The sequence below is a fragment of the Vitis vinifera genome, chromosome 11, assembly GCF_030704535.1.
Source record: "Vitis vinifera cultivar Pinot Noir 40024 chromosome 11, ASM3070453v1".
NCBI lineage: Eukaryota > Viridiplantae > Streptophyta > Magnoliopsida > Vitales > Vitaceae > Vitis > Vitis vinifera.
Window position 1 is genome coordinate 2,262,628 of NC_081815.1, and position 19,355 is coordinate 2,281,982.

The following is a 19,355-nucleotide window of genomic DNA, read 5'->3' on the forward strand; positions in this document are numbered from 1 at the left end:
TGCTCAATGTGTTCAGATGATTTCTATTTCTTTTCTTCCATAACATCCAAATAGGCACAAGGTAGCAACACTTTTAAGCTTTTTTCTGTTTCTTTCCTATGAACCATGCCAACTCAAAACAGTTTCTCTTACTGTTGAATACATCATCCAAGCCACACCAAACAGAGAGAAAACTAGCTGCACAAGATACCTGGTTTAGAGCAATGAGGGAGCATATGATCAGCCGATTCTTCCTCATCTTTGTGTATAAAGCATCTATTTGGTATTATCCATCCTCTCCTTTTGAGTTGATCGATTGTCAAAATCCTTCCCCAAGTAGCTTCCCAAAGAAATGAATTCCACCTTTATAGATACCCAGGGATTTCACACTATGTTTGCAAGAAATTACTATCTTCACTGAGCAAGGTAGAAGTATAAAGATTTAACAGAGAACTTGCCACACTTATTTTCCTTTGAACCCATTCTATCTTCCTCATCTCTCTTGACTGAGCTCAATTGCAATCTTTGTAAAAAGACCACCACTTCTTCAATTTCCCAATCGTGGAATACCTTGAGAATTGACGATGCCACCTCCCTCCCTCCCAACTTGCTCCCACACTTCTGCTACCCATGAATCTTTAAAGATGGCTATGGAGAATAATGTCAGGAAAGATTCTTCTGAGGATAGGTCTCCACACCATCGATCTTTCCAAAATTTAACTTCTCTTCTGTTGTCATGGAGCTGCAAGTTTTATTTCTTCCTTTAGTATTCTTGATCCTGAAGGTTACCCAACTCAACTTGAAAAAACCTTATTCCTACTACTTAGGTCAGTTACCTGGATCCATTTCTGCCATTTTGCTTAGTTCAGAATTCTTGGCCTCTATGGGATATGCAGAACGGAACAGGACAAAAAAAAAAAAAAAAAAACTTCTAATCCCAACCAGTGCTGGTAATTCTTATGGGAGCCAGAGTTCTAACATTTCTTCATGGATCTCATTTGGGATTGGATCAAGTTTACTCTGTACAAGTTTCTTTTCAGTTTTATGTTTTTTGTTTTCTTGCTGGTTCTTGAGCTCTTTTTATAGTCCTAATGTACTGGGTATGTGCCTCTTCTTTTGGTTAGGCACCCTTAATCTAATTTTCTATTTGCCTTTCAGAAAAGAAAAAGAAAAGGGGAAAAGTCAGTGACAAGTCTTGCTTTGTGAAGTAGCATTTCTGTTACCGACTTCCAAATAGTTGTGATAAAGCATTGTAGATTGACCAATGCTGATGTTCCATCTAACCTTGTTTCTTTATCGGTTCACATATTATAACATTGCTTGTCTCTGTTTGACCCTGATGGAAATCAATATCTCCTGGAGTCACTGATGAGGATGGCTTTTGACAAGATGACACTAAGCAAATTTCTGTTACCCTGTTACTGTTCCCTAGTAGTTGGGATGAGGAATGTCTGATTGATTTAAATTGATTGTCCTTTCCTAGTGCCATAAGCTTATGTTCCTTGTAACTTGCTTGATAATAATGGAAATCAACAGCCTTGACTTTGCTATTTATGGCATGTGACCGCAGGTAGCTGCAACTTCTGATCTAATGCTTGCTTATGTGGACTTTTTCCTTGGTGGAGATGAAAAGAGAACTGACCTCCCTCCTCGTCTTCATCAAAGATTTCCATTATCTCTAGTTTTTGGTGGAGATGGAAGTTACTTGGCTCCTTTCTCTCTGCACAATGATAATATTTTAACAAGCCTCATGAGTCAGGTAGCTAGCTATCTCTTATTGATTAAGATAATTGACTATTTAAGATTGTCATTTATACGAGTTCTTCAAACCATGTAACCTTTTTTTTAATTGTATTTTCTATGGAAATAAATTCTTTTGATTGTTTTTTGGTTCAGTCTGTCCCACCCACCATATGGTATAGACTTGTGGCTGGTCTGAATGCTCAACTGCGCCTAGTTTGCTGTGGACACCTAAGGATAACTTTGGGTTCTGTTGTCAGCTGGCTTGAAACTCATGCAAACCCTACCTTATGCACATATGGTGTACGCATTGATCTGGCTTGGTTTCAGCCAACAGCTTGTGGCTATCGCCAGTTTGGACTTCTTGTATGTGCTTCGGAAGATGAAAGCGTGCCAACATCTGTTGAAGGTGTAGATGGATCTTCATTTCCTGAGCATCTGTCACGGTAACAATTTGCATGTCATATTTTTGGGGTTCTTTTGCTGCCATTTTATATTTTGGTTTCTTGTTTTTAATCTGTAATTTGTGTAGTACTCGGAGGGGAAATCTGCCGGATCATTTGGGAGCCAGTGAACATCTAATCCCTTGTAAAAAGATATTTGGAGGGATATTGCATGCTAAGAACTTACAAAAGCTTCAGGAGAAGAGTGCTATATGTTACCCCTTCTCTTTTATCATTCATAATACTAAACCTGTTGGTCATCAGGTAATTTTATTTCTTGCAGTATGACTATAGAATCTACCATATATAAATATTAGTATCTGGTGGAACTTTTAGGATGCTCTTTCTTCCTTTTGCTCAACATCTTCTTTTTGCATTATTGCAGGATCTTGTTGGTTTGGTCATCTCTGCTCTGCTCTTAGGAGATATTAGCTTAGTTTTGCTTACTTTGCTTCAGATGTATTCTATTTCACTACAGGATTTCCTCTTAGTTTTGTGTATCCTTCCCCTGGGCATACTGTTCCCTTTCCCATCTGGAATCAGTGCTTTGTTTACCCATGGACCTAGGCGATCGGCTGGTCTTGCACGTGTGTGTGCTCTGTGGAATATAACATCCTTGATTAATGTTGTAAGTTGTTCTCTCTCTCTGCCTTAAATATTAAAAAAAAATAAAAAATCAAGCATAAGTTGAAGCTTCAAGAAGTACTGCATAGACATGGGCAAATCACTGAAATTCCCCAAGCAACGTAATATTCTGAGTAATTCATGAACTGTTAATGATTGACTTAAAATAATTCCACCATACTTTACCTATCAATCCAGAGTTAGTAATTTCTCCCAGGAGCAAATATATCTTAGTCAATATTCATAACAATGATAATGGAATGATTTGCAATAAAAATGTGTCAATCCTTTACTGATTTACATAATGATCCTCGTTTTGGCACTTCAGAACTTTGTTTTATGGAATGTTGACATCCTGTCTGAATAAGCGTTTTAGATGTATCCTAGAATTGTTTCCTAGAGCTCTAATCCTGTCTGACTCTTCAATTATTTAGGCTCATTTCTTTAATTCTATGATATTGAAACACAAAATGTTCTCTTTCAGGATTGTGAAATTTACAATTACTTTTCTTTCTTGTAACAGGTAATTGCCTTCATATGTGGATTTTTTCATTACAAAAGCAAAAAGCATGTAAACTTTCAGTCCTGGAATTTTAGCATGTAAGGAGCCCTTATCAGCTGATTGATGATAATTGTTTGATAGCAGTATTACTAGTTTGTATTAGTGATTGCAGCAGCTGTAGCTGTTACATTGTGAAAATTTTCTAAGCATTATGTGGTGGTGATGGTGATGGTGAGTGCAGGGATGAAAGTGAATGGTGGATGCTTCCTTCTGGACTTGTGCTGTGTAAAATTATCCAAGCACGACTCATCAATCGCCATGTGGCTAACCTAGAAATTCAAGATCACTCTTTGTATAGCAATGACCCCAATGTGTTCTGGGAGTCATGAAGGCATTCACTGACCAGATACTACATCCCAAGTCAAGTCAAGACACACCTTTCTCCATCCCCCCTTTTCAGATCTTTTTTTTTTTTTGGTTCTACTCTCTTATCTCTGGTATGTTTTGAGAGTGAGGTGAGTGAGTGGCGTTTAAAGGTGAGAGAGAGAGGCATTAATTATTATGTATTCCTCCTGGACTCTATGCTGTATGTTTCTCCATTATATTAAAAGTAGGCTTGAGCCTATTCTTTACAGAGCTTGTCTTCTCTTTTCAGAATCTCTCCGTATTAATCATGGCCATTGCCAATGTGGAAATTCTGGTAGCCAGCCCATCCATGAGCTTCCAAGTGTTCTCCACATTTGTGACTAACCTAAATCTCACAGACCTTTTCATCTTTCTTCTCATGAGGCTTGTGGAGGTTCACTGGAGATGATGATGATACAGCTTGCAGAAAGTACTTTATAAGAAACACTTTTAGTAGGAAAACATTTTTTTCATTAGCACATATTTGTGATTAAGAGCACTTTTGAGAGTGATCTTAATGTTTGGAAGCGTTTTCTTGTAAAAATTAGGCATTTATTAATTTTAAAAATTATTTGAAGTGATTTATGGTTAATCATAGGTGATTTTTTTCAAAAATTATTTTTAAATTTATACTTAAATATTAAATGATTTTCTTTAAAATTGAGTGAAGTATTATTAACATAAGTGTTGAAAGGTAAAAATATTTGAGCCAAAATCACTTCAAGTGAGGTCTAAAAGTGGCTTCTATTTACTAAGCTTATACTTGGTTATTTTGAGGAAAGAAAAAAAAATATTAAACAATAATTTTCTTGTATTTGATTTTATTAATATTATAGTTCTTTTAAGGAAAGAAAAAAATAATTTAAAAATCGATAAAAAATAAGGCTATCTAGTCATCTTCTGAAATGTTCAAAAATCATGATTGATTGTTTTATTGACTATTAATATGAGAATATTTTTTTTCATGGCATAAGAGTTTAGACATTTATTTTTCGGAGAAAATAAAAAAAACTTCAAGAGAAATGACTTTTAATTTTTTAGAAGAATTGTATTTTTATTTGTTTTTAGTGGGAGAGAGAAAGAAGAAAAAGCATATATTATCTCTCTCATTAGTGTTTAAGGAGAGAGTTTTCATAGGAAAGAAAAACTTATTTATTTATTTAATAGCGACAACTTTTGGATAGTTTTAAAAATTTTAAAAACTACTCAATTTTCACATTTATTGAGTCGGGTTGGGCCAGCCCACTTTAGCACCCAAACCTAATACTAACAAAATAATTTTTTATGTTTAATTTTATTATAGAAAATATAAATAAAATTAATTAAAATTTTATATATATTTAAATAATTTAATAATTAAAATAAATAAAATAAATTGGAGAAAATACATAAATACTCCATTGATTTTAAATCTTTTCTTTATTCTCCTTCACTTTTTTTCCCCTATTTTCCCTCAACTTTTTTAAAAACTAAATATGAAGTTGTTATGTAGATAATAAAAATGACATGCAATTAATATTCTTCTTCCAATAACATTATTGCTATGAAATTAAATCTATTTCTTATTAACTAATTTTGACAACTTCAAATTAGTTAATAAGAAGTAGATTTAATTTCATAGCAATAATTTTAAGTGAAGCAAAACTCATAATTTTAAATTCCTTTATCACGTGAAACTGATAATCATATAAAATAAGTGATGATCACACTCCACTTAGGCTAAATTCAAATTCAAATTCAAATCTAAATTCAAATTCAAATTCAAAATTGATGGGCATCAATTTCTTAAAATCAAATGATGGTCACTCCCACCTAGGGTAATTTTAATTGAGCACGGCTAATTCAAATTCAAAAATCGTGGGCATCAATTTCTTAGGCCTAATTAGAGTCTACAATCATCTTTCGTTTTTCTTTCTCATCCTTCCGAAAAACGTAACAATTATTTGACCAGAATCTTTTGTTATATGACATTTTGGGTATTTTCCAAAAATATGCGCCGAGGTAGAAGCAAAGCCGATCAACGGTGGAAAAGGCGTCAGTGGTGACGATATTTTAATGCACGTGAGTGGCCCCACACTCGATCATAAGGCGTTGTGATTGGCGGATGGTGGCCCGCCACTCTGCTTTAGCGTTTTGCTGTGTCCAACTGATGTCAAGGTTAAGGTTGAGTACTAGTTTCATATCCTATACTGCTTCTTCTTCTCTTTGTATGTATATATAGGTATTGGCAGTTGGAACTGAATTGAGTTCTTATAGGTTTTTCGTCATCTGGCAGTTGTCTATTTTGTGGGGGTGTGGAAATGGGGCAGCCGGGCATGGAGGATCCACTTCTGGGCTATGGTGACCACTCCAAGAAGAGGAGTTTTGGCAGAGCTCTGTGCTTCTTCCTTGCTTTCATAGCCACCATCACATGTGGGTTTTTCACTGCTTTTTAATGCAATTATTTGTCTCGACTTTCTGGGTCTCTCTTAAGATTTGATGATGATGATGAAACCCAATGATGAGAGATGGGTGTGGGCTGATTGTTTTCTTGTTTTTGGCTTGGGGTTTTGGGGTTCTTTCGTTTTGATTCAGTTCTTTTGTTTCCTTTTCTTGGAATTTCATTTTTTATCTTTATTGTGAGAATTTAATTACGTTGGGATGCGTCTGGCTTTCATTGGATGTAGTGGTGGTTGGGCGTTATCATTTATGCACGTAACTGCTAGATAAGCTTGGCAGATCCATGCCCATAAACGGGTGGCCCCGGTTGGAGATGGGTTTTTGTCTTGAGTTTTTTTGCCAAGACTATTTGATTGGTTTTCCATAAATTCCAAACGTTTTCTTGGACGGCTGTGCCTGTGGAAAGTGTTGGGACTTGAAAAATCTGATTGACTTTCCCGAATTTTACTCGTGAAGTTTCAATTCTATTTAGGTGTGATTTGCGAATCTGAATTGAGATTGCTTTCATGTGAATATGAGCTAATCCTAAAAGCATGATAAGGACACTGTTTTTTCTGTAGAAGAGTGCCATTGGATTTACCTTTTCTTTTTTTTTTTTAGACTTGTGTGCTGTTCACATTTCGCTTTCATGGGGTATATTCCATTTAATGTTGAGCATATTGCTTGGTTCCTGTTATAGGCCTTGTACTTGGGTTTGTGGGCAATTCAACTAGCTTGTCACTCACAGCTGAGAGCAAGTATAATGAGAAGACAGAAATTGAAGATGCTGGCATCGTTGAATCAAAGCAGGGTGTGGTTGCTGCTGATGATGGCCGTTGTTCTAAAATCGGTGCATTTATGCTTAGAAAGGGAGGGCATGCTGTTGATGCTGCAGTTGCAACTGCATTGTGTGTGGGGATAGTTAATCCGATGGCAAGTGGAATAGGAGGTGGAGCTTTCATGATTGTTCGATCTTCATCAACCTCAAAATCCGAGGCTTTTGACATGAGGGAAACTGCTCCCTTAGCTGCTTCACAGGTTCCTAATTCTCTCCTTAACTTCAATCCTTAGAACAGGTTGACATGGTCTGGTTGGACCCTTGTTTCAATGGGTCCAATCTATCAGATATCTCACATCACAGAAGCTCAGTCAAGTTGTCATTTCTACTAGAGGTCTCTTTTAGGCTGGACCCATTGGATGGTAGGGGAACTTCAAACCATTTTCTCCAGAGTTCAATTAATGTGTGTTTGTCTCCTGGCTGTGATATAATGATGTATTTCTGAACAAACAGAACATGTATGAGAACAATCCCAGAGCCAAGTATCTAGGTGCACTGGCTATGGGTGTTCCTGGGGAGATAGCTGGCCTTCATGAAGCTTGGTTGAAACATGGGCGACTGGCTTGGAGGAGTTTATTCCAACCAGCCATACGACTAGCTAAATATGGGTTTGTGGTTGCTCCTTATCTCGCAAAGGCCATAGCTAATGGTGCCCAGTTGATCCTGAATGATCCTGGATTACGACAAGTATTTGCTCCAAATGGGAAGCTGTTACAAGCGGGGGATATATGCTATAATCTGGAACTTGGCAACAGCTTAGAGGCAGTAGCAGAACAAGGGCCACAAGCCTTCTACAATGGAGCTGTAGGGGAGAAGCTAATCAAGGATGTGAGAAAGGCAGGTGGGATTCTCACTATGGAAGATTTAAGGAATTACAGAGTGGATGTAACTGATGCAATGGCTGTGAATACCATGGGGTACACTATATTTGGAATGCCACCTCCTTCAAGTGGAACGCTCGGGCTTTCCTTGGTGGGTGTTCTTCCTCTTCCTTTTTACACTCTTCTGTTCTCTTTGTAGCCCTTTAGTACGGTTCAATTCTAGTATGGAAAATCCCTACACTTTCTCCTAGTGGTATGGCATGCCAATTGAATGACTCTAACCACTTTGATTAATGGAACTCATATACCAGTTGGTGGGGCTGAGTATTAGGACCTTGGTTTAGCTGATTTTTGGATGACATATGTTGAATTTTATTTCCCTACAATCCCATATTTTTGCTTGAGAAGCATGTGGACTCACATTCTAAAGTTTGGTGAAAAATAGGTTCTAAACATCTTCAATAGCTATGGGAGTTCAGATGCTGCAAGAGGATCCCTGGGTCTTCATCGCATGGTTGAAGCACTGAAACATATGTTTGCCATCCGAATGAACTTGGGCGATCCTCATTTTGTAAATATTAATAACTATACATCTGATATGCTTTCTCCATCTTTCGCTGACACAATTCGGCAAAAGATACTTGACAATACAACTTTCTCTCCAGATTACTATTTGAACAGGTACAAACTGCCTGCCCTAATAATAATTCCAGTAGTCTAGTATTGTCATCAACATGGTTGTGATGCTGAAACTTTTATTTCTGGATTGCCAGGTATAGTCAGCTTAGGGATCATGGAACCAGCCATTTCTGCATTGTTGATGCAGATCGAAATGCTGTGTCTATGACAACAACTGTAAATTATGGTTTTGGAGCAGGGGTTCTATCTCCATCTACTGGCATTGTGCTTAACAATGAGATGGATGACTTCTCAACCCCAACAGAATTATCTCCTGACAGACTCCCTCCTGCTCCTGCAAATTTTATCAAACCAAACAAGAGACCTCTATCTTCCATGACTCCAATCATTGTTGTGAAGGTAAGTGTGATTAAGCTAGAAGTGACTACAAATGCATGGTTAATTTATCTCCAAAAAGGGCTTGTCTCTTGCATTTTTCTTACTAGTTCCTTGGACAATTGTATCTTTTTTTGATAAGTTGTTCTTCCTTTGGATCACTTGCCAGGACAACCAGCTAGCCGGGGTCATCGGCGGTAGTGGTGGTATATACATAATTCCGGCAGTGCTTCAGGTTTTCCTCAACCATTTTATCTTTGGGATGGAACCTCTAGCTGCCGTTCAGAGTCCAAGGGTCTACCACAGGGTTTGCAACCTGATCCTAAACTTAGAATATATGAACCCACATTTTAGAAGCAGTCCTTTGATTTAATCTTGATTCTGTGCAGCTAATACCCAATGTGGTTTTCTATGAAAACTGGACGGTGATTGATGGTGACCACATAGAGCTTTCAGAGGAAAGGAAGCTTTTCTTGGCGGAAAGGGGGCATCGACTGGAGGCTAAGGCAGGGGGTGCAATCAGCCAGCTTGTTGTTCAAACCCTTGAAAAGCCCATTGACATGGGCAGAAAAAATGGCAAAGATTTTAATGCAGAAACATTCCATGGAACCCTTACTGCTGTAAGTGACCCTAGAAAAGATGGGAGGCCAGCTGCTGTGTGATCCTTAGTTCTTGATTAATTGAAATATCCTGTGTAAAGGTTAAGGGGTCCACCAGCATGCTGTATTAGAAGATCTTTTTTGATGAGTTTAATGAAAAACAATAATGTAAACGATCCCTAGCTACTTAGATTGATTCTTTTTCTTTGAACCACAACTGAAAGCCATGACCATATTTTATTCTTCAACCACTTCAGAAGTAGTGTTCATGTTTTTAATGCTAGAAAAATGGAGTTGATGTTATGAGGGTGATTCCTTGCTCTCAAATGAATTTAATGTTTCTTTGGTGCAAGTCAAGTGATTATAGAATCTTGTATATGAAACCAAAGTTTGTTTAATCTTGACTTTGATGATAATAAAATAAGACTTGAAACTATTGATTTATCTTAAATGCGTTTAAGAAGATCTTCGAAGTGATTGACATTCAAATAAGTCAAGTCAAAGGAAAATAAAACATAATCAAAAGATCTTAAAAAGAAGATTAATCAAGATTATTTATCTAGGATTTCTTTGCACGGATGTTAATGCATCAAGTTCAAATTGTACTATATTTTTATTTGAGGCATTTAAAATATCAAGTGCCTAAATCTATTTTATTCTTTTATAAATTGGATGATGAATCTTTCTAAATGAAAATCACCTTTGCTTAAGTATCATTTATAGTTAAAAAGATACTCAAAATGATAAGGAGTTTATGTTTATCTAGCTAAGTTTCTTGAAAGATTTTGTGCTAAAGATGTGAAAGTTACAAAAATCTTAGAGTTCAGTTACACGTCTTTTAATGACTTTCATAAAAAATGAGATTGATTGTTTTAAGGATACAAACCATATTTTGACATGTATTTTATTATTTAAACAAGGTTTTTCAATATTAAGTTTTCATATCAAAATAATTTGAGTCATTAAAAGTCATTTTACATCATTTTTTCATATTTTTTGTATGTTTGACCAAGATTTAAGTCAAGCGACTCAATCAATTACTATTCACTCAACTGGTTATTGTTCATTCAATCAATTGAATTGATGATCGAACAATAGAGCTCTTATGATCTAATGGTCACTTTTTGTACCTTCTACCATCCAATAACTAGTATTAGTTCGATTAGTTGGTTGACAGGTCAACCTCATATTGTGTTTAGCGGTTAATTTAGGCTTCCAACATCTATTTCAAGGTTCCAAACTTGCTATTTTTCATGGAGGAGAGTTCAAAGAATTTTATTTGAGTCTTAAAGAAGAGTTTTTTCAATGGACTTTGCTTTCAAATTTCTATATCCATTTAGTGTGCCTTAATCCTAGTTTACCTTACATCCATTTGAGCTTAGACTTGTACTAGGATTTTGTAAAGTCAATTCTCTATTAAAGTGTAATCTTGTGAAAATTACTCAGAAGTGAAGTATATCTTAAGTGGGTGTTTTAGAACCATAATTCAAAAAGAATAGTTTGCAAGCTTTAGCTTCTCTTGGAATCATAATCCAAGTGAAAAGCTTGAAGGCTTGAGAATTTTATTTAGTAAAATCCTCACCATCCAATTTAAGAAGAGTAGACATAGACGAGGTTATATCGAACCACCACAAAATCTTGAGTTCGTATTTCTCTTTTCCTTGCTCTTTTTAATATATATCAAATTATTTTTTATTATATTTGTTATATTATTACATACAATTGTCACTTGCTTTCTAAGTTTAAATTGGTAAAAAGTGATCTTCATACTATTCACCTGCGAGGGTGATTATCTTGGATTGATATAGCTAGGATCTAACACTCTACAAGACATGCATGAAACAAAATCAAACCAACTATTCCTAAGTGCTTGAGAGGCAGACCCTTTTGGAACCATCAGGAGAGTGCTAAGATATCCCTCTAAATCCAGATTTTCACCTTTCTCGAACTAACATTGAACAATAATCCTACAGCACCCAGTACAGAAATATCATTCACCATTGCTGAATCTCAGCATTGTGGGTTTTAACTCTCCCCCATATTCAATAGTTACAATTAAACCAGGAGAAATTTCTGATAAGGCGGTTAGAAATTGATACCATTCATTAATATTAGAAGCACTGTAAAAGTAACTCAGCTTTTACTGTATCCCAAGGATTATTAAGCTCAGTTCACCCCATGTCCAGACATGGTTCTTAGGGTTCATAAAATGCTGTCTCAAAGGATTTTTCTAACAGTTCCATGAAACTTGCCATCAATTTCCAAAGAATAAGTTTAGGCACTTCCAAATCAATCTGAGTACCCATATTTTACTACATGATCTATTCAATCAACAAATGATCTTTACGTTTTTATAGAAAACTGTACTCATGCTGTGTCTTTTGCATGTTGTACAACAAGGTAATAACACAAATGAGATCCAAGCCTCTTGATTCAGAGGGAAATTCCTGGCTTGGCAGTGGAAATTTTATGATGCTTTGTCCATCAGCTGTATTGGGGCCAGAATGTTAGCCTTGCTTGTCTCAACAATACACCCATTCATGACCATTTCCTCCAGCATGAAATGCGCTTTCTCCAGATGGAACATGATGTCTAGTTCACACTGCAAATTTAGACAGACAAGAAATAAAAGAAATGAAACAATTACCATGACATGTATTATATGGACCAGAATGGGGAAGATCAAAACTTGGAAGATAGGTCAGAAGTCCTTTCTGATCATTTCATGGGAAGACTTACCACATTGCCAAAATGGCGGTCCATGGTTTCGACTAACAGATGTATGAACTCCAGAATCGCAAGTTCATTCTGCAAAAAACCAATGAAATTAATGTAGAAAAACATGTCACATGATGATTGAGATAAAGAAGAGAAGAACCTCTCTCGGTCATTTGAGGTAATACACACTAAAAGGTCAGCTTACAATGTCCTAATGACTTTGCTAATAAATAATAAGGTTTTAATCCACAATCATTTTTGTTCCCTTAAGCTCACAATTGGATTCTCCCTTGCAATTTTATCTTATTTTTAATTTGTTGTTTTATTAACCTTTTCACTCCTGTGCATCAAATGGGATCTTCTAAATAGTATCCTTCATCACAGTTTGTTTCTATTTAAGTGGACACATGGTTTAAGTAGGCATTATTCATGTGTTCTTAAATAGAAGACATGTTTTATGACACCCTAGGCTTTGGCTCCTTTCAGCTCACACATCAAAGGCAGTTGTTGTGTGTGTGGTTTGACATAACAAACACCAGAGAGTTGAGCTCAGAGCCAAATTCATTTAATCACAAAGGTCTTCGGACCTAAGGACACAACTTAATAACATGATATCCATTTTATCTCCTTCTATACTGAAAGTCAAATTCAAGTTTATAACTAAGATAAAATAACTGATGTTAATCTAACTTTACTTAGAATGGACTAGGAATTGGTTCTTATTTTTCTTTGTTGGAAATACCTATTGGGTTTGTGTCTAACAAAAGGAATTTCAGATACATACATCATGAAATGTTCATGTAACATAGGCCATATGACTTTTCTAGGAAATAACAAGGTTTTAATGTAAAAAGAAAGCTCTCATAAATTGCTAGGAGAGAGTACACACCACAATCATCTGCTCCTAGTTATTTTATTACACTTTCAATTCTGTTCACAAATGAACTCTTTTCTAGTATTTTGTTTTGTCAACATCCAATTTTCATCCCTATTGCCACCAAATTTTTTTATCAAATCCTAAACTGAACAAGCTTTCTACTAGAGCCCTTTCACACCCAAAATGCAAGTATAACTAAGCAAGTTGAAGGGATCAAAAAAGCATCTAAAAAATGCAAGTAGGCTGAGATCATATTCTTCAACAAGAGAGACATTTTACATTGCTCTAGGCTTGCAAATTTTAGTTCGCAACAAGATAGCCTTTTAGCCTTGGAGCAAGGTTTAGAACAAGAGACAACTATAATTACTGGCAATCACTGATTCACCATTAAACATGTCGTAAGCATAAACGACTATACACAGGTCCTAAAACTGATAAAGTAGGTGTTACTGTCAAATATGAACTGACTAAAAACAGGGAAGGATCAGTTCTATTATTCCAGTGTGCCTATGGATTTGGTTCTAAATCATACATATAATATCACCTTCTCTAAATCTCAGTGTAGAGATAATAAGATTCTAAACTTATAGAACAAGCAACCAAATTCACACCTTAAATCAGCATGAATAAGCATCAGACTATACTGTCCAACTTTTGTATGATTATATTAAAAAATTGACCTATCACAATGATATTCCCCCACTATTTTCAAGTGGATGAGAATTGCCAACTCCAAAACTCCTTAGAAGCACATAATCCACAAACTAAAACACCGACCAGATACCCAACAGTGGCACAGATGGAGGGCCTGTGACATGCACTTTAGAGCCAGATGGAATTAGCAGTCCTTAACTCAAAACAATTCAGATGTTATACCTAAATTGCACTCAAAAACTATATCTTTGGTGGCATGGCATTTCAGGATCCGAGTGAAGAACCATTTCATAATAAGGAAAAGATCACTTACTTCACCATTGTCAACTCCAACCAAGAAAAAGAGTGATGCGTAGCGCCTGTACACAATTTTGTAGGTCCGATGCTCAACAAATGAACACTGTTCACACATGCAGAAAATATTATTAAGAGGGAGAAAAAAAAGGCAGAAGCATTTGCCATCAAACGTAATAGAACTATTAGCACAACAGGTGCACTTTAACAAGCACTTGGACACCCCAAAGGCTGTGTTTATTGAACCAAACTGGGGCATCAGAATTAGAATCGGGATCAATTTGTCGATTTATATGATTGTATGTAATTGAATTGAAGGTTCAAATCCAGAAAGTTAAATTTCTTTAACACAAACAGTTTTTAAAAATTTCCAATTCCCAGCAACCAAACATACCCAGAAGGTGTCTCTGAAGGACAATAACGACAGCTTGATTTTCTGAAGGACAATAACGACTTAAACAAAAACACTAGTTTTGAGTCCTTGGAAAAGCAAGAAATTGAAAAAGATTCGATTCAAAAATTAACAATTGGATCTGAAAAAGACCTCGCCGGATAAGATTACTTGCACTTCCCAAACACTTGGACTAGGGTTGTGCTTATCACACCAATTGATGCTGAGGAATTTGAATTGGAACTGTTCTGTTGATCCAATCACAAATTCACATCGCCAACTCACAAAAGCAAATATTTCCACAGAAAGCAAAGAACTTTCAAACACCGCAGAGTTGAAATTTTCTATGCCCAAGCAACCTAACACGCCCAGAAAGAAAAATCCCTTTCTCTGAGGATCAATCACTAATAAAACAAAACATTGTTTCCAGGAAAAAAAAAAAACAAGAAACAAGAAACTAAAACGGATTCATTTAAAAAACTAGCAATTGGATGAGAAATAAAGACCTGCTGCTCATTACGGGCAAGGCACTTGCGAACGATCTCGCCTTCGAGAGCGCGTCGTTCTTCCAGGTTGAGGTACTCGTAGTACTGAGCGAGACGGGTCTGGCCTTGCTTGTTCACCATCAATATGAATCTGATCCCCATTTTTGCTGATCTTCAATTCGATTTTGCCTGAGAACCTAGGGGAAAGGGTTTTGGCCTGGAGGTCAAGGATTACGGGTACCATCCGCCATATATAAAGCATTCGGATCCGACCCGTTTTGTTCATTGGGTTCGTAAATTGTGTTCTAAATTCTAATTTCTAACTTGATTATTCTTAGGTTTTTTGGATTATTTTTTCATAGAATATTATCACTAACATGTACAATTGGGTAAATTAAGGTAAAGTTAGTTTGATTGTAATTTTACTTTTCGATTTTTGCTTTGAAATTAAATTTGAAAAAAAAAAATTACATGTGGTAATTTGTTTTATCCTCACAAAGTTATATAAATTGTTTCTTTTTATTTTTTATTATATAATTAACAAACATGTTTAATATTTATAAAAATTAAAAACATAATAAGAAATAAAATTTTCTTTTATAAATAGGAAAATAAAAAAAATCCAAACCATGTTTTAAATAACAATTTTATGTTTTAATTTTTAGATGATATTGTTAAAGGTGGGCTCAACTACATAATACATAATTAGAAGTATAGTGAAGGTGCCTTTGATCCTAGTTGAACAACGACCAAAGGGTATAATAAAGGAAGCACATGCCAGTCATAGGTCACGTGTGTCTTAACATTTTTTAACGATTGCTTGTCTTTGATATAAATCAATAACACTAACAAAGGCATAACGTTTGACTTGCTCCTCAATCACTCTCCATGCTCATCTTTGATGGTAACAACATTCACTCTAACATGGAGAAAATTAATGCTATTAAGATAAAAACCCTTAAAAGCAAGATATAATATAACAAATGAGATTTTAAGTTCCTCTATTCTATCCATGTTTGTATTTATTCGAGTATTTAGGCCTACATCATTTCTATTATACATGGTTTGAGGTATATTAGGAGTTATATAAAAGATCCAAATCATAGATTTTTTACAAGTTGATAAGTAGTTTATAATCATTTTATGAACTTAGGCGATTCATTTAATATTATAGACATCAAAATGAGTTTTCCATGATGAGTGTACTAGTGTGTATGACTATACATAGAATAAAACCTATATTGAATCATAATATTAACTATCAAATACTCATGATTTTATTGAGCTACTATGTACATGAACTGTCAACCTTAAGAAAATATTAAGTTAGTGTTGAGGTTTTCAATGGCTTTGTCTTATCGGTAAAATCATGAGATGATTATATATTTCCTATGGATTGAGTATTTGATAACTAAGACATATGATAATAGATATTTTTAATAAAAACACCATAATTTCTTATAAGATTGAGACGATGTGTTCCTTTAGATGCCTTAAAGAACTTGTGATCAAGAAATCTATGATGCCGCACTAATTCCTTAAGTAGAATTTAACATATATATTTTATGAACTAGATTATGTCCATTGATTACATGATAGAAGGATATGAGACTAAAAAGAATGCAAAGTAATATTAAGAGGATGATAACATCGATTTTGTTAGATTACGAATACCGGTTCAAGGAGAGTTTGCATGCAGTAGATAGTAGGTCATAAATTGAAGAAAATGATTAAATTGGAATTGATAAATGCTTATTTAGATGTAATAACATAGGATACTATAATGCAGTGGACTTTCTTTAATGAAATGTTATGTTACTTTAAAATTGAAATATGAGGGAACCAGTATTTTTATAGGTCCCAATGGTTCCTACTCTTATATTCTCTTTGTTGGCATAAAAAGTGTGAAACCAAGGTTTGGTTAATCTTGATTTTGATGATAACAGAACAAGGTTTAGAACTAATGATTATATTTCAAGTGTGATTAAGCAAAACAATTTCCAAAGTGGCAATTACAAAGACAAATCAAGCCAATGAGAAATCATGAAGAAGAAGACCACTTCAAAGAGAAGAGTTTTTCAGGACCAAAACTTCATAAGATCTCTTTGTAAGGTTGTTGGTGCACTAGGACTTTCATGCATTTCATTCTTCATTTATGCACCAAAATCATTCAAGAGTAATATTGTTTTAAATATCTTAAGAATTGGATGATTTCATGTTTTCAACTAAAATCTTGTGTTAAATTATTTTCAAACTTGTGTTAAAAGGTTTTAAGTTGAAAAAGGTTGGGTATTGAGCCAAAAAATGGCTCAACCAGTTCAACCGGTCGATCAGTTGTGCTCGTCCCGTCGAGAACCAGTTGAGGGAGACCAAAAAGTTTCTCTCTCTCCTAGTGGCCTTTTCTTCCCGGTCAAGGTTGAACCCCAACCGGTTGAGGTCTAGTTGAGGCCCAACGGTCACTTTCCAAGCATTAATGATAACGGCTAGTCAACCGGTCGACCCTTAGCTCGACTGGTCGAACCCTAAACGGCTAGTTTGGTTTTTTTCTTCTATAAAAAGGCTCTAATCTTCATTGTTTCATGAGTTTAACCTTTCCAAATCTTTTTTTATTATATTTGAACCTTGGAAGAGTATTTTTGAGTGCACCATTATTTCAAAACTTGCATATCTTTAGTACACCATTCCATCTTAGTTTTTCTTATATCATTTGAGCTTAAAATTCTTGTACTAGGATTTTTGAGAGATCATTCATTTGTAAATCTTTGAAAGGAAGTTTCTCAAGTGTGGGGTATCACTTGAGGGGTTGTTCAAGAGAGGGATATCTCTTAAGAAGTGTAAAGGGTGTTTGGAGCGAAAAGTCCAAAAGGGTGAATTGGAACCATAATCCAATTGTATTGCTTGAAGGCTTGGTTTGGAAGCCTTGGATTAGTGGAACCTCAAGCTCGGGATTGAAGCTAGAGGAGAGTGGATGTAGGCTGGGTTGCGCCGAACCACTATAAACTCTTGTGTTTGCATTCTCTCTTCCTTACTCTTTAATTTATATGCAATTGTCTATATATTGATTATTATATACTTGCATATAATTGTCTCTTGCATTCACTTGTTTAAATTTTTAAAAGAGACCATCATCCTATTCACCTCCCCTCTAGGTTGATTACCATAGGTTGGATTAGCCTAATATTTCTAACAAAAAGTTTTAAGGATTTATGGAGAATTAATCTTTTATATGCATATTGACATTTTGGTAAAAGCATAAGGTTATATAGGATTTTATGATTAATTATTTATTATTTATTTGAATTGAGTTAATTAATTAATTAATCATTAAGATTAATTAATTAATTAATCATTAAGATTAATTAATTAATTAGGATTTAATAAGGTAGATTAAGTGTCATAAGGCCAAGGTGAGCCAAAGTTGCTCAAACCCAATAGAGAGTCTATATAAACCTCATGAGTTTTAGAATTAGATTCTAACTTTTGAGACTAGTAATCTTTCAGCCTCTTCCACTCTCATTTCAAGGTATGTAGCCACTCTACAAAAGTAACATTGATCTAAGAAGCCCTCGGTTAGCCCTCTAAGGTGAGCTATAGGTGTAATAGGCAGAGCATTGCCAGCAACCAAACGGGCTACTATAGATGACTGAACAACTGTGCCACAAGAAGAAGACATTCCAAAGTCCATATAGGAGCAATTGCCCCCTTAGTAGCTTGGCTCGTGCTAAGCAGCTCTCTCCGAAGTCAACCAAAATTTGTGAGTGCTCACCTTATTCTATGGTAAACAAACCATCTACCCATGATCACATCCAAGGATGGGTGAGCAACAAAGCTCCCCCCCCTCCTCGTCGTTTATGGTCAACCAGCTTGTCATTCTCCACACCCGCTTTTTTTTTAAACATAATATGCTATGCTTAAAAGTTCGGTTGGACAGCCCAATTTGATAGAGCATTTGTGGCCATAAAGCAGTAATTAGCGAGCCTCTCTATCCCTAGCCTATTGTCACGGACTTAGTCGTTCACTAAGCTCGTGCGGCACTTAGACAAGCCAAGACGCTTGATCTTGCTAAGTCAGCCTTGCTCCCTATACTTAGCTCACCCGGCTAAGACACTCGCGACTCAAAAGCTTAAGAAGCTTGGTAGGCAACTCCTTAAAGAATGGAAGCTTTCTATTACTCAAAGAAGCCTTTACAAGTGCTTGGATGCTCACTTGCTTGGTGCCTTGGCCAAATGAGGCCCTCACCTATTTATAGGCACCAATGGAACTCTCTGGAACCTTGGAGGGTTCCTTACATCTCAAGACTATTCTAGAATGTCCTACATCATTCTAGTTACAAGCCTATATACAAGTATATACAAGAGTCTTCTAGACTTCTCTAGAAAGCCCCGGGCTCCTCTTGTGCCTTCCACCATAGTGTAGAATTGTGTGGACTCCTCCAGACTTCTCTAGAACCTTCCACACTCTTCCTATTCTAGGAGTCTCCAGAAGCTTCCTGGCCCTATATAAGGCCATGGGGAGGCTCATTTGGGTCAGCTTGTGACACTCTCCCCCACCTA

The 19,355-nt window shown here is 35.8% G+C and overlaps 3 protein-coding genes across 4 annotated transcripts in view; 2 read left to right on the forward strand and 1 right to left on the reverse strand.

The window, feature by feature from the left end:
• Positions 1 to 3,920, forward strand: part of LOC100252538 (uncharacterized) — a 46,218-nt gene extending 42,298 nt beyond the window's left edge. Inside the window, exons 17-22 of the mRNA XM_059740863.1 lie at positions 1,550 to 1,738; positions 1,876 to 2,165; positions 2,252 to 2,426; positions 2,548 to 2,790; positions 3,310 to 3,386; positions 3,530 to 3,920. Of these exons, the coding sequence (XP_059596846.1) occupies positions 1,550 to 1,738; positions 1,876 to 2,165; positions 2,252 to 2,426; positions 2,548 to 2,790; positions 3,310 to 3,386; positions 3,530 to 3,677 (1,122 nt within the window). The 3' untranslated portion in view covers positions 3,678 to 3,920. The remainder of the gene's footprint in view (positions 1 to 1,549; positions 1,739 to 1,875; positions 2,166 to 2,251; positions 2,427 to 2,547; positions 2,791 to 3,309; positions 3,387 to 3,529) is intronic.
• Positions 3,921 to 5,572: 1,652 nt separating this feature from the next.
• Positions 5,573 to 9,735, forward strand: LOC100247429 (glutathione hydrolase 3). 2 transcript variants are annotated; one of them, XM_019223154.2, is made up of 8 exons: positions 5,573 to 5,856; positions 5,950 to 6,105; positions 6,812 to 7,149; positions 7,403 to 7,921; positions 8,216 to 8,451; positions 8,544 to 8,808; positions 8,954 to 9,091; positions 9,174 to 9,735. In XM_019223154.2, exons 2-8 carry the CDS (start codon positions 5,994 to 5,996, stop codon positions 9,444 to 9,446), a joined length of 1,881 nt encoding a protein of 626 aa, XP_019078699.1. In that variant the 5' UTR covers positions 5,573 to 5,856; positions 5,950 to 5,993; the 3' UTR covers positions 9,447 to 9,735. The 2 variants fall into 2 exon arrangements, with proteins under 2 accessions (XP_019078699.1, XP_002280190.1); XM_002280154.4 differs by having other exon boundaries at positions 5,848 to 6,105.
• A 1,873-nt stretch (positions 9,736 to 11,608) lies between these two features.
• Positions 11,609 to 15,104, reverse strand: LOC100249106 (AP-4 complex subunit sigma). Its single transcript, XM_002283143.5, has 4 exons — positions 14,824 to 15,104; positions 13,946 to 14,032; positions 12,123 to 12,191; positions 11,609 to 11,985 (listed from the first exon to the last, which is right to left on the reverse strand). The coding sequence occupies exons 1-4, from the start codon at positions 14,962 to 14,964 to the stop codon at positions 11,851 to 11,853; spliced, it is 432 nt and encodes a 143-aa protein (XP_002283179.1). The 5' UTR covers positions 14,965 to 15,104; the 3' UTR covers positions 11,609 to 11,850.
• Between the last annotated feature and the right edge of the window lie 4,251 nt (positions 15,105 to 19,355).

Excerpts from the sequence above, each read along its gene's own strand:
- LOC100247429 (XM_019223154.2), top strand. The coding sequence starts at position 5,994 with ATGGGGCAGCCGGGCATGGAGGATCCACTTCTGGGCTATGGTGACCAC. Across the intron at positions 7,150-7,402 it reads CTCCCTTAGCTGCTTCACAG|AACATGTATGAGAACAATCC; the intron begins GTTCCTAATTCT and ends CTGAACAAACAG. Across the intron at positions 8,452-8,543 it reads CCAGATTACTATTTGAACAG|GTATAGTCAGCTTAGGGATC; the intron begins GTACAAACTGCC and ends CTGGATTGCCAG.
- LOC100249106 (XM_002283143.5), bottom strand. The coding sequence starts at position 14,964 with ATGGGGATCAGATTCATATTGATGGTGAACAAGCAAGGCCAGACCCGT. Across the intron at positions 14,033-14,823 it reads TTGCCCGTAATGAGCAGCAG|TGTTCATTTGTTGAGCATCG; the intron begins GTCTTTATTTCT and ends ATGTGTGAACAG. Across the intron at positions 12,192-13,945 it reads TTGGAGTTGACAATGGTGAA|AATGAACTTGCGATTCTGGA; the intron begins GTAAGTGATCTT and ends GGTTTTTTGCAG.